This window comes from Sorex fumeus, unplaced genomic scaffold (assembly GCF_029834395.1).
Source record: "Sorex fumeus unplaced genomic scaffold, SorFum_2.1 ptg000037l, whole genome shotgun sequence".
Lineage (NCBI taxonomy): Eukaryota > Metazoa > Chordata > Mammalia > Eulipotyphla > Soricidae > Sorex > Sorex fumeus.
Window position 1 is genome coordinate 47504025 of NW_026606094.1, and position 15313 is coordinate 47519337.

Below are 15313 nucleotides of genomic sequence, written 5' to 3' on the forward strand. Positions count from 1 at the left end.
AACCCTCTTTCTGTAGAAGAGATACTTTCTAAGCCCAATGTGTGCCTGCTATGGCACAGATAAGATCAAATTCTGTTTTCCCTCTACATACCAATAATAAAGCTTAATTTGTAAGCTATGCCATAATAAAAGTTATGTGAATGTGGTCTCTTTCAAAATATTGTATTGTATATAATATTTTAGGATCACAGCTGACCATGGGTAACTGAAACCACATTAATCAAAACCGTGGATAAGGCGGGATTACTGTATATACAAAAATGGAACATGTGAATACACATACACGTGTGTGTGTATATTTAAAGAATAAAAAGCACATTTAACTTAATGCACCAGAGAGAAGAATTGTTAATATTAAAGCTGGGCCAACTAAAATAATCCATTATGCAAAAAGCTGGTGGACCAGAATGGTAACATTCAAACCCACTAAACAAACACAACATCCTAAGAACCAGGATTGTGTGCCTGCTGAGTGATTCCTTCAGACCAAGCACCCAGTATCCTCAAATATCCAACATCACCACCCAGAATGTATCCTAGTCAAAAACAGAAAGTGAAAAGAAAAACTTTTGAATTGAATCAAACTTCTAGAACTCTCACTTTGTCAGGAACACTGAGGACAGAGGAACACCATGCAACACATCAGTCAGACCAACACTGTGAAATGATGGAAAAGATGACCCAATTCCACTGACAACAAATGCTAAAGAACAGGAGAGGAGAACCAGTAGACTGACAAGATTTCAGAGACACATTAACCAAATGCCAAGTGTGCACTAAAGCTTCATTATGGGGTCAGTGGCATCCAGACAGCCACTTCAAGGAATGAAGGAACAAAACTAAGACTCTAAAAACTAGAAAGACTGGCCAAAACAAAATCTGTCTCCAATCATTAAGGGCAAAAAAGTCCCTGACTCAGCTCCAAGTTAAACAACAAATATATAGGCTCCCCCTTTTTCTTTCCTCTTATACTACTGCCATAACTGGACAGCAAGGGATGTGAGTGGCAGTTAGGTATGCCCATTCATAAACTGCTGTGAAGGTTCCAAGGAGGGTAAGTTAGAATGAGGTCATACCGGAAAAAGAGGCCAAGAGCCAAGTCCACGAAGGCAGCCTAGCCGGTTTAAATTTCATTCTGTAGGCAATACGAAGCCACACTGTGTAGTGAGGTAATTAAAGAGGACACCGTCGTACGGTTATTACATGCATGAGCTGGGGAGGCAGGCTGCCTGTGTTTCCAGCTCTGCTCTCTGCTTCTCACGAGGTGTGAGACCTGGACAAGCTATTCAGTTACTCTGGGCCTCAAAAGATCAAATCACTCTGTATAGATGTCTCCGCAGCTGTATAAAGAAGACACGGCAGCAGTTACATGTCAGCAGATTGTTGTGAAAATCAAAGTATTTCCTATACAGGGCAGTACCTGGCTTTTACAAGCATCATCCAGATATGTCTCTATTGTTCTTTGGTTACCTTTTGGGGCCTTAAGTTTCTTACCTGTCAGGAGAAGTCATCAACTGCTACCTTGAAGAGCAAATAATGAAACTTGTATCTTCATATTATCCAGTTATTTTACTGAAATCAGATCCAATTTCATTTTGGGAAATACAGTAAGAGCAACAGGAGCTGGCAAGCAGTAGGCATCAGAAACACATTTGAATGTTTGGTTCTGTTTTGTTTTATTTTAAATATTAAGTTAATACTTAATGCCCCTGGATAAAGTGATGCTGTTAAAACAGACCAAAGAAGCAAGCTTAGAGATTTTCTGTGGCTATTCTAGACAGAATGGAGAATGGAGTGCAGGGCAGAGATCAAAGACAGGATCAGCTTAAAAGTTATGGTTGCTCACTGCCATGCTCCAGGCCACTCTCCACAGGACAAGCCTCACCCAAGAGGGAGCCAGCAGAAAAACCCAGGTATGTGGGAACCCGTGACTGAGATATCCAAGCCGACTTGGATGAGGGCTGGGCCTCTTCCCCCAGCTCCCCAGTTTTCCAGTAGCTTGGCAGTCAGACCCACAAACTGCCCCTGGCACCATGTAATCTCATCAACGGCCAAGACCCAGAGACTATAAACTAAAGTTCCTAGGAGAGAGCACTGCAGAGTGTCCTGACCCTGTGCCAGGCTGTTTTCACTGGGGCACCCAGGAGGGGTCGGGTTGAGTTTCCCTCTCTGCCCCAAGCAGAACCCCGGGAGCCGACAACCTCCAGAACCCAACCACCACCATGCTCGAGGCCACTCTCCACATGCTCAGACGAGCCTCACCTCTTATAGATCTCTTATATTCTAACCCACTTACTTACCAAAAGTACCACACATTTGTTTGGTTTTTAACATACTTGCTTGTAATCTCTTATATTCAGACTTAAACGAATCCAGAATGAAATACAACCTTCACATATTTCCCTCTTATTATGGTGAAAAGGTGCTCGGTGGTGGGATTGGTGTTTGAATATTATCTGTAATGAACTACTGTGAACTACTATTATGAAAAAAATGTAAATTTTTTTTAAAAGTTATGGTTGCCCTGTAGCTATATAGTAATATAGTAATGAAGACCGAACATAAATGCAAAGGCAGGTCATATAACCATTTAGTAATCATTCTGAGGTGTGTTCCAAAATAATACCTTGCTCCTACTGTAGAATCAAAATTAGCTCAAGGAATCCAGAAATTTGTCGTTATGTATTTTAACTCTGCAAAATGGGGGCCAAATGTATAACCAATTCAAAGGGAGCTGCACCCTTAGCTTAAAAAGGCAGTTACATTTAATTACACAATAATGAGTGTGCCAGACTAGCATTCCTCATCCTGTACTGTTCATACAAGCCCTGGAGATCTAGATAACAATGCCAGTGTTGATGCAAAGATGCAGAACTTCTAGCATATTCCCAAGCAAAACCAGTGCTCATAGTCTTTGGACCAAAACTTTTAACACCAAGGCTCCAGGAAGACAACTCTGGAAATTGGGTTACTGAAGCTGTCACACTGGCTCATCAGTATGGTGACCATTTTACTGCAGTATTTCCCAAAGAGGGTGACGTCACCCTCTGGGGGGTGCTGTCTACCAGCAGGGTGGTGGCAGCCTCAAGTGTAAGTAGGGGTTTACTTTATCTTTGTGTGCTTAAAGATAGATTTCCAAGGAGCACTGGGTAAATTTTTTTCTCCCTAAAAAGTCAGCAGTGATCCAAGTAAGTTTGGAATCCTTTGATTAAGTGGATTATGAGCTTCAAAAAAAGCACAACAGACTTATTCAGGTAGGTCAGATAAAATCTATGTCTCCTTGTACTTAGTGTGTGGCAATAACCCAGTCTCAAAATCTTGACATTCCTTCATCAATTCATAATACCCATGAAGCTCTCCTTATTCTGTTTCATTTGGTCATCTCATCTGTCACAGATGGTTCATTTCCCATGGGCTGATACCAAGCACTCACATTTTCAGTGACTATTCTACACTTTCACCATCAGTGGCAACTATAATCCAGGTTCCAGTCCAGGATTTTTTCACTAAACAAGAGTTACTAACCTCTCCCACCTTACCTCCCCCCAGTTCCTGAAACCTGAGAAAGTGGTGCTGTACCAATTGAGTGGTCAGCATTCTAAGGAGTTCAGCCTACAACTCTGACTAGCATCAGACAGATGAAAACCCCGTATGTCTAATTTGGGAATGCTACCAAAAATGCACCTAGAGGGCCAGAGTGATAGTACAGAGGGTAGGCCACTTGCCTTGTATGCAGCTGACCCATGTTTGATCCCCAGCTTCCCATATGATCCCCTGAGTCCACCAGGAGTAATTCCTGAACAGAGCCAAGAGTCAGTCCTTGCACACTGCTGAGTTGGCCAAAAAAAAAAAAAGTACAAGTCTGTTTGAACCAGGACATGCAGGCTTAAAATGTGGTTCTTTGGCATACTGAGTGTCTCAGGCTGAAGTGGTCTGTGAAAACAGCTGGAGCAGGAAGCAGATTCTGACTTTCCCCAAATACATCCACCTTTCTTCCCCGAAAAAGATAAAAACATTCCATATGAAAGATCCCCTCGTTGAATCAGGAGGAAAGACATTCTTATCACCAAAGATGAAGATTTGAGTCTGAGAAATCTGTGAACAAACCAAGCTTGCTGAACTACACTTTATCTCTACTTCCTTCTTGACCATTACACCTGACCCAAGCACCTCTGTTCTGTCAATTTTTCACAAATTTATTTTTCCTTGCCTAACAAGTTTCTTGTTCTGGCCACTTCTTCCAGTCCCCACTGTTTTGGGAAGGCACCCAAGAATATGTAAACATTCAATAAAAAAGTTATATGCTTTCCTCCTATTTAATTTTTGCCTCCCCTCTCTTATATATGATTTCCTTACCGATGTTACTGCACAAGTTTTATGCGAAAGATATTTTACCATAAATCAGTAAATGTGTCTTGAAATACCTGGCTCTCATATCAAGTCAACAGTTTTTGAGGATAACACGTGGAAACTGTGACTACATATGGAAATCACGATGAAGATGCCAGCCTAATGACAGTCATTAAATAGAGTGGTTTATTTAGATTGAATTGCTTAGAACTTCAACACTGCCAACTTTTCTATGTTGTCAGCGCCTGAAGTCAAAAGGAAACATCGGGGCCTATTTTCACTCACGCAACTGCACAGCAAATTTCCAAAGGAAACGAAGAGGCTTGTATCTCTTAAATGTTTCCAATCAGCAAACCAGACCACCACTGCAGCCACTGGGAATAATTCTGAGCTAACAGACCAGAGCCACCAGTTAAGTGAGCCAGTTTGACCCAACATGAGGGTCTTGTTTAACGGGTCATAAAAAAAGGGTTTTGCTCAGTTGCAAATACTTTGCTGGGGGAATTTTATAACTGTGACAAGAAGGGCTCAAGCTTCTGACTCCCTGGAAGAGTGACACATTCTGTGTTCCAATGCTCACCCAAAGACATCCAGGGAAACTTGGAGGGAAGATGCTTAAGAACAGCAAATACAGAATGGGTTGTGTTCAGTAGGCCTAACACTCATAGACTGAGAATACAGGAAGGAATGGCCCATTTTATGAAGACACTGACAAAAACCAAGGCTGGTCATGAGACAAAAGGTCCAAGAGTGGAAGAGTCAGAGCACCCTTCTAAACAAGCTTAGAAAGGAATTCAGTAAGAGCTGGAGAGATTGTACAGTCAGTCAGGTTCTTGCCTAACAAATGGCCAACATTGTTTGATTCCCGACACTGTATATAATCCCCTAAACCTTTCCAAGAATGATCCCTAAATCCAGAGTCAGGAGTAGACCCTGAGCACTTTCAGCTGTGGCCCCCCAAAAAGCAAAAACAAACAAAACAAACAAGAACAACAACAACCATGGAATTGAAGATCCCAAAAGACCCACTCCTAAATCTTCTTACATTAGACATTGGCTTTCAAACTTCCCCAGGCTTCTCTCTCCCTAACCCACCTCCCGCCAAACCCACACATAGAAGCACTGTGGCCTAATGGGAACACGAGCAACATGTAGGCACTGGCCAAGATGAGTGGACACCAATGTTGCTAGTAGATAAAGGAATGCAATTCCAGATTTACTCTGCAACACTTAACACCTTAGGTACTTACTACGCTGATGTAGAAAACCAATCAGATTTCACAAGATTCTTTAGTCAGTGTGCTGATAAAGCTTATGTCGAGGCTGATCACAAAACTGTATAAACATGGTATGTATGCAGGTAAGATGGGGCAGAATAAAAAGACATTGTCAAGAAACACAGAACTTGTAGAGCCCTACACACCCTTCCTCTGAACTGACAAACCAGAAGTTTTCCTTTATTTCACTATACTCCCTTTAGCCAAGAAGCCTCCAGAATATAACCAAGACACAGAGCATGAAACAAGTCTAGAGCATTAGCTCACAAACTTAGATGTACATTCACATTTAAAAACCTTAAAGCCCTACCAGAAGTGATCCCAGAATACAGTCAGAAATAAGCCCAGAGTACTGCCCCAGCACCAAAACAAAAACACTCAAACTTTCTTTATGCCTAACATAAAAATTGCTCTGCCAATACATTATGATATCATCAAATACTGGGCAGTTTCTATATCTCAATAAAACAGTTAAAAGGTGTATGATCATTCCTGACCAGCACAATCTGGCTCAAAAGTTATTTCAAACCCTGCAATGAAACAATTACTGAGTGGCAAACATTCTACAAACTGCAGAACGGGAATGCTCAGGAAATATACTTGTCCATAATGGATGATGAGTGAATTTTTAAGTGCAACTTTGCACTTAAGGCCTGCAAGGTGAATGGTTCGAATCTAGGCTATATCACTTATATGCTATACATCTTTGAGAAATGGCCTAACCTTCCAAAATCTTAGCGTTCTTTTATAAAAAGACAAAAGGGATTGGAGCGATAGTACAGTGGGTAGGACGTCTGCCTCGCATGTGGCCAACCTGGGTTCGATCCCCAGCATCCCTTAAGGTCCCCCCAAGCACCGCCAGGAGTAATTCCTGAGTGTAGACCCAGGAGTATCCCCTGAACACCGCTGGGTGTGACCCAAAAAGCAAAAATAAATAAATAAAGAAAAAATATGGACCAACTATTTATTGGTATTATGAAAATTAAGTTATTACTTTAGTGCATGAACGAGGAGTAACCCCTGTGCATCGCCAGGTGTGACCCAAAAAGCAATAAATAAATAAATACATAAATAAATAAATGTACTTTGCAAACTGCCTGGCATATAGGATGAACTCTGTTAGTGGTTCCTAAGTAAAACTCTAATTTTCACGGAGGCACATAACAACCCCTCTGAAACCATCTCTCCTACCACTGTTTTATTAGCTCCACTCCCTGTCATGCTCAACAAAGGGAAGGCTACAAAATAAAGGGGGAGCAGCACAGACTCTGGGGCCAGACTGGCTGGATTTCAACCTGTGCTCCTTCACTATCTAATAATTAGATTTTAGACCACATTAAGGAGGACACTGTGTAACTCACAGAACTGTGAGGGGCATTAAGTTACTAATGAAAAGCTTTTATAATTGACTTTCACATCTAGGAAACATTTAGTGTTTGCTTTTCTTTTGTTTTTCTTATTACCTAAAACACAGTATTTATTCTCCCTCTCTTCACCTTTTCATTTGTAATTGCCTGTTTTTTATCTTCCTCCAACCATACCTTCAGAAATACCACCTTTAAGAAGTGTCCACTTCCCTCCCCAATAAAGTCTTGTCCTGATACTCTGATGTCCCTAGTTCTAACATTAACCCTACTAAGGCACTTCCATGAGAGAATTTTACCCATGGTATAGTTCTGATTTTCTTGAAGACTCAACAAGTCCAGTTAATTTTCATATCCTTAATTTAGTCCCATTTGAAATATTACAAAGAATACAATATGCAATTCAATATGAATTAATCATCAGTGAAACAAATCACCCAGGAATACTAAGTAAGTATATTTGTCTGTAGATCAAATTTTCATTATATCAATGCTTTAATTTGTTCCACTTTTCTTTTTCTTTCATTCTAGGCTAATTTCATCCAAATCATTGGTCTGTACCTGAACATCTCTCGTGCCTGAACTGAAGTTAGCATTTTATAACTTTCAACAATTTCATTTAGCTTTATTTCATCACGTTTAATATTTAGATTCCAGCAAAGGGAATTATCACCAGCAACAACAACAAAAAATAGGCAGAGGGGGAAATGATAATAACCAATTTATTACTATTTTTTAAAAATGCATGCTTTGTGGACTTATGTAAAAAATATTTTGAAAAAATATTTTTGTTTTAACTCATACAGGACTGTGTTTGGATTTCTTCTGGAGTGAGCTGAGCTGGAGCTTTGGGCCACACCTGACAGTGCTCTGATGTGCTCAAGAGTGGACCCCTGGCAATGCCTGGGATTAAACCAGGGTAGGCACACACAAGGCAAACTCTTGATCTCAGAACTAGTTTAGTTTTGCTGCCTAGGATTAAAACAAACATACATATATGGTACTTCACCACTAATTTACATCTGGATGCTTTTCAAAGAAATACACAAAACAACATGAATAGTACATTTGTCACTTACCATATAAGATAGGATTATTCCTATAAAAGTAAGCAGCAAAAAAGAAGCTTTTTGAGTTGACTGCAAAACTCTAAGATATTTAAATCAATGTTTCTACATGAAAAAAGAAATACCCCTCTGCCATTAAGTAGTAATCCTCTTGCATAATCTTAAAGAAGAAACAAAAAAATAGATTCTTGGCCTTTCTGTTTAAAGTATTTAAAAGAGACATGAAAAACTGATGGATGAACAGGTGACATGAATAAGTGAAAGAATTTAGAAAAAAAAGAAAACAAAGAATAAATGAGCAGAAGATGAAGAAATTGCTTGTGGTGGCTAAATGCATCCCAGAAAATATTAACTCTTCTTAAACATTTAAACAATCCACAAGTGGGCAGAAGCTCACCTACAATAGGTGAAATCCACCCATAACTGTTAGAATTTACCCACAATTGTTGAGTCCCAAATTCCTGGCCTAATTTCTTCAGACTGTATTTAGGTAGGCATCTCTTCCAGTATGGCTGCTTAGGTTTTAAAGATAGGTATCAATCCTAACTCCAGCTGAGACTGTTTAGTCTATGCTCTGTGTTCAATAGCAAACGGTTTTTAATTCAAGTTTCCCAATACTAACAAACAGGGAGAGAATCACCCCACAAGTATGAAATCCAAAGGCAAGTAAAAAGGGACATTCTTAGACTAAGTGCAGCTGATCTGGGAGCTAAATTCACTAAACTGCCCTTGAGCTGTAATGAAGTAAAAGAAACATCCTTATAGAGCCCACATATATGTATCTGTAGTCATGAAGCAGCTTCAAATGCAATCTGCTCATAGCATATAAAAGGACTGGGCAGAAACTGCTCTAAACAGTACAAGAATATCTCTTGTTCATGTAACAGCTCTCATGATCATAACCCTTATGTTCTAGTTATCACAAAACTCAGTCACCTCTAGCAAGTACATCTGTACACTAACTTTAGTCCTGGCTTCATCTTAGTCTCCCTTTATCCTGTAGTTCTCATCTTCTAGTTTGATTCTGATCTGATTTGTCGAGTGGTAAAGATATACACACACACACACACACACACACACACACACACGACATGGGAAATCCTGGAAAGAATAAACAAAAATACAAATTCCCAAAGAGTAACATGACATGGTTCATTTCACCTGAATCTCAATACCTGGCTGAAATTCAGCAATACTTATTGATAGGATGATATTTAATAAAAATGCAACCTAAAGATTAAATCTACATCTATGTCATTTACTTCATGAGTTAATAGTCTTGTTTTATACTCCAGTTAAATGCATATCCTTCAATCTAGTCCCTCAAGTGTTTTATCTCCAAATTAAGTAAAATAACTTAATACAATCTAAAGATATAAAAATGCTAGTAAAGTATGGGTACTGTCTCCACTTACTCTCCTGGAAGAAGTCTTCTTGAGGGAACTAATTCATACCAAGTCTTGTATTCTAACTTAATGCAAACTTAACACCAGAAAGAGTCAAGGGCTAAAGGTTTGAAATGAAACAGTTTTATTTTTTCGTTTTGTTTTATTTTGGGGTGATGCCTGGAGATGTTCATAGGTTACTCCTGGTTCTGAACTTGGGAATCACTCCTGGCAGTGCTTGGGGGACTACAGAAGATGCAGGAGTTGGAGACTGAACTTGAGTCAACCATGTGCAAGGCAAGTGCCCTACCCACTCCAGGCCCCAAAACGAAAAGGTTTTAGCTTCCAAAATGAGTACCAATGTCCTCTGAGAATCCACCTTAAAAATTAAGGCAGATAATGTAACACTTAACTTCTAGGCTATACATACATAACTGCATGTGTGTCCACATGTGTTTACATCAGACTTGGAAATGCTCAGGAGTGAGCACACAACTCACAGAAAGGTCACTCAGGCCACACCATCTAAATACATGAAGAAGTCTGCAGATTTGGGGAGCTAAAAGACTTAAGCCATAGAGCATATTTAAATATATTAGTCTGCTTACAATTTCCATTGCAAATGTGATTAGTTTGCTTGAATAAATAAGAATATGATGTGTTGGCCATGTTTTCCTCTTGAGGGTTATCACCGAGTTTTGATTAAGGACAAATGTTTGAAATGTTGGGTATATTTAAGTTCACTGCACTTAAAATGAGCTACGAAGCTGTATAGGCTTGATTAAAGGGCTGCTTTCGTGAACTTAAAATTAAAAGCAATAAATTCCAATGAGTCAAGTGATTGGGACTAAAGATGGTATTTTGCCAGAAAAGTTGAAATGGAGTCCAAAGAGACTGAAATAGTGTCCAGGTTTCAAGAAATGGTGAAAGAGGAAAAGGTTAAGCTGTCAGAGTTGCCTTTCCTCTAGGTTAGTGAATGATTCACATTATGCAGAATTCCTTTTAAGTAGAACTTCACAGGAGTTGCAGGCTCCCAAGACAATCTGTTTTGTCATTTCCAAAAAGAAGCCTCTCAAAGGCTCCGAGGCCGGTAAGTGTTATCAGATGGGGAGAGAGGGGAGAAGAATGAGAAAGGTAGGGGGCGGAGGGTGAAGGGGTGGAGGGGTGGGGTAGGGGTGGAGGGGTGGGGGTGGAGGGGTCCCCGGCGTTCTTTGCCACACAAGTGCAGGCCAATCCTCCCGGGCAGTTTCCAAAACGGAAGTCAAGGTGACTTCCCCACCCGAGGGGCGGAGCCTCTGAAACCTCATAGGCAGCAGCCCGGGCAGTGCCCCTTAGAAGCCCGAGTAAACAAACCGGGGTCAGGGGTGGATGGAGTGCCCTGGGATGGCCGAGGGGACTTGCTGGGCCCGACTCCGGGCCCGGCCGGCTCCCCCCACCGGTGCACTGGGCCTCCTGCTCCCCGGCCTTAGCTCTGCCTGCCGGATGCCGATCAAGCCCCGACTCTCCTCCCCGGCTCAGGGGGGAGGGAGGATCCGAGCCGGCCAAGTTGCTGCTGCGAGCACTGGCCACTGCCTCTGCACGGGCCGCCAGCCCTGCCCGGGCGGTTCGGTCCCTGCTGGCCTCCCGCAGCTGCCAGGTGGGTCGGGCAGCGACCCCCGCTCCCCGGGGGCCCCCGCTCTGCGTGCAGATCTCCCCGGGCACCCGGCGAGCACGTGAGCGCCCGGCCGCCCGCGCGCTTCCCCGGGCAACGGGCTGACGCTTACCTTGGCCCCCGCCATGTTTCGCCCCCCGCCTGCGGTCGGCTGCGGGCCCCGCTCCCTGGCTCGCTCCGCGCGGCTCACTCAACTGGGCGTGCGGGCGGCGGCGTGGCGGCGAGACGGGCCCGACAGCGTGCGCGCCCGGCCTGCCTCCCCACGCCCTCCCGCCGGCGCGGGTCATGCGGGCGCCGCCAGCCCATTGGCTGGGCCCGGCCCGGGCGCCCGTGAGCTGGGTGGCCTCTGCCCCTGCGGCCGGGGCGGGCTCAGGCCCAGGGGGGCGGTGGGCAGCAGTCGGGCACGTGACCCCGGCTCCCCGGGACCTCTGCGGTGAGGACCGACGGGGTGATAGCTGGGTGGCCAACCCATCCACCGCGGGCAGGGGGCCTTGCAGGGGCTTGGGCCGGGGACACCCTATTGCTGAACTCCCCGCCCCCGGGACACCCTCAGGTAGGGCACAGAGCTTGTGGGGAAGCTAGAGAACTTTATGAGATCAGGTCAAGATTGTTTTGGTGAGTTCTTTCCAGAGACTTCCCTCTGCGCTGTCATAGTATGGACCCCAAAAAGTTTCGATACCAATAGCGTTGATCAGTCAAGGTCAGAAGGCAAAGTAATGTAGCCAGCAAGTCTACTTTTAAAAAGGTGAATTCTGGTCATCTCCAAATGTCAAACAGGTGTATATATGCAGTATATATTCGTGGGGCTGCTTCATTTTAGCCCAACATACTAGGACATTTGAGGTCAAAAGGGTCACACACCTACATACGTCCTGATAAAATAAACAAGAGAACATTTTAATTAAAAAATCTATAACCTCGAGATCGTATTTCTCTTGTCTCTTGATTTCATTTGTCTCCCATCAAAATTTTGAAATAAGCCAAGGAAAAAGACTTCAAAGGATTTGAAAACTGTGGCTATAACGCAAAAGGTTTTTTACAATCATTTCAACCAATCAACATTGATTGATTACCTCCGTGATGCCAGGCACTAGACTAGGTACGAGGAACACCAAAATTATGTAAGAGATGGCCCCAATTTTTCAGGCGCTTATAAGCTAAGGAAGACAGACATAGTGAATCTGGACATAAGGTGTTACAGCATCCAAGTGTTACCAGGACACTATGAGAACAGTGAGGATTGGAACAGCCTTCCTGAGGTGATGGTTCTAAGCTGAAGGCAGGAAGGTGACTGAGTCCAATGAGGTGGAGAGGGAAGAGTCTCTAGCCAGTGAAAATAAGGAGAGGCAGGAGAGCAGGCAATCACTGAAGAACCATAGCAAGTTATGAGAGTGGATGATCTTGAGCTATGGAACAGGAGTAATACAAGTCTAGATGGCCGATAGAGACCATTTCATGACAACTATTGGTTGCCATGCTGAAGGGTGTACACATTAATGGCAGGACTTTAAGTCAGGATGTAGCTTGGACACGTTTATAGTATAAAAAGGTGGTGCTACTTATATTAGGAGATATAAGAAGATTGGATGTGGGTAATATCCTGACAAGAGAGACTGTTCGAGGTGTAGGAAAGATAAAAGGAACCATCCTTTTGTGACCCTGGACTCTTGGTGTAGATGTAAACAGTAAACAGTAAACTGTAGACAGTAAAAGTAGTACAAGTGGATTATTGCAAGGTGTATATGTGTGTGTGTGTGTGTGTGCAGGACAAATGTGTAGCATGCATGCACATTTTATGGTTGCTTTTCAAAGCAAGAGTAACATTCTCTGAAACGGTCTAACAAAGCCGCATACGTAGAAGAGAAAGATCACAGTGAAAGAATAAAGACAGAAGCAGAATATAGGAGAATTGGTAGATGGCAGGGGAGAAATACCTAGTGGAGGATGTTCCCAGCTGCTACAAAAGGATTTAGAAGAAGAAATACTGTCTCCTAAAACTATAACATCATATGCAGAAGCTAGTACCTACTGTTTCTGCTACAGTGAGTACCTACTACAATGCTCTCTGACATGGTTGCTTCCATCTGTGATCTCTACTGCCTCCCCATTTCGACACATGTGATGGCATTTAAATCCATTAAAATAATACAACTTTTTTTTATGTTGTCATTGCTTTGTTTTTGGTTTTTGGATCACAGCCAGCTGTGTTCAGGGCTTACTCCTGACTGCACTCAGAGATCACTCCCTATGGGCTCAGGACATCATATGATAAAACCCAGGTCAGTTGTGCATAAGGCAAGCACCTTATCTGCTATCCTGTCACTCCAACTTTAAGAATCTCTCTGCCTCTTATCCTGACATTTGCAATGTCTCCGTCATCAAAGTAACTTCCAAGGATTAGGACATGGACATCTTAAGGGGCCATCAATTAACTTCCCAAACCTACTCCACTCTGGGTCCAAGTATATCTACCTGTGGATAAAAGTATATTTCAATTCATATCAGAAGTCAAACTCTATTAATAAAGTGTCCCTCCTCATTCAAGAACTCCTCCGATATGAAGTTTTCAAAAAGTTAAAATATTGCTCCTTTACTCTCACTTAACTAGGAAGCAATAACTGTGCTGATATGAACACTTCTGAGAACATAAATTGACTTAGAACCTATTGCTTTGCCTTCTGACTCATGGCTTTGTCCTAAACAGTCCTCTCCTGATAAGTGATTTATGTCATACTTGCCCCTCCTCCTGTCCCCAGATCACCCTTTTCCCTATCATTTAAAGGGTGCTACTGCTGAATTCTGACTGAAGAGGTTCTCTCATGCTTGAATGTGTCCCTCAAAAGCCCTAATCTCCATTACTTCAGAAGTGACTTATTTGGAAACTAAAGATCTAATTAGTTAAGAGGTGATCATCCTGGAATTGGGTAGACTCTTAATCCACCATGACTGGTTCCTTATCAGAATGGAAACATGCCCAGAGAAAGCATGTGATGAAAGACAGAGATTAGACTGACCAGACTGCAAGCCAAAGATCAACAGCTCTTACCTGACGCTAAAAAGAAATAAGCAAGGATTTTACCCAGAGTCTCAGAGGGAACATGGCCATGATGACACCTTGATCTGCAACTTCTAACCTCTAGATCAACCAATAAACACTGTATGAAGTCACCCAATATTTGATCCTTATTCAGGCAGTTTGAGGAAATGAATACAGGCCCCAAAGCCACCTGTCTTATATAGCACCAGATGCCAGGCTGGCGTGCTGGGAACAGAGCCAACCTAAATCATGGGGAAAGCTCATGGGCTAACCTAGCACGCAGCCTAAGCATGTGCCCCGGTCCTGGGAGCTCCGAAGAGCTCAGCACGTCCTGCCCTGAGCTTTCACCTTCCCCAGAGCAGCTCTGCATCAGAGATGCCCTTTGCCCAGGCTCTTGAAAGGTCTATTGTAAACAAATGCACACACAAAAGACAACATTCCCACCACCAGTATGCTCCTAGATTAGGTGACTGAAAATCAGATTCCCCCTTTTACAAGACATTTTTGACAAATTAACATAATGGGCCTTTGTTGAACTGCATTTTGAAGAAAAAGAAAAAAATGCATTTTTGCACTTTAATGCTAGGGGAAATAAAAAAGTTGTATAACAGAGAAAATGCAGCAGCTTTTTTTTGGGTTTTTTTTTGTTGTTGTTGTTGTTTTTGCTTTTTGGGTCACACCTCGCTATGCACAGCGGTTACTCCTGGCTCATGCACTCAGGAATTACTCCTGGTGGTGCTCGGGGAACCACGTGAGATGCTGGGAATCCAACCCAGGTTGGCCACGTACAAGGCAAATGCCTTACCTGCTGTGTTATTGCTCTAGCCCCCAGGAGCTTTTCAATAAGAGCATAGTGCTCCCAGGTTGGCCTTTTGGCAGAAGACTCAGCTAGTCTTTTGTCATTTGCTTCTGAAATTCTGTGGGGTATCAGATCAAGCATGATAGGGTTTAACTGAGATCAGGCTAAAGGTAGGTCAGTTGAGATACTTAGCCCCCAAAACAAGAGAGCTAGTTCCTAAAAACAGAGCAGACACACAGGATTGTGAGCATCTGTTCGCACCTTTAAGAGAACACAGGGGGACCCTCAGTTTCACCAACTATAAGATATGAGCATTAGTTTTCTCCACATGTAAGTGGGGCCATAATAGCAAGAGCTCATGGCCTGTTGGAGAAAAAGTATCC

At 42.7% G+C, this 15313-nt stretch overlaps 1 protein-coding gene across 2 annotated transcripts in view; it reads right to left on the reverse strand.

Moving 5' to 3' along the window:
• The window catches only part of SLC25A13 (solute carrier family 25 member 13), a 196309-nt gene extending 184959 nt beyond the window's left edge, over nucleotides 1–11350 (reverse strand). For both annotated transcript variants that reach the window (XM_056118359.1, XM_056118358.1), the window contains exon 1: nucleotides 11207–11350. In XM_056118359.1, the coding sequence (XP_055974334.1) occupies nucleotides 11207–11221 (15 nt within the window). In that variant the 5' untranslated portion in view covers nucleotides 11222–11350. The remainder of the gene's footprint in view (nucleotides 1–11206) is intronic.
• Between the last annotated feature and the right edge of the window lie 3963 nt (nucleotides 11351–15313).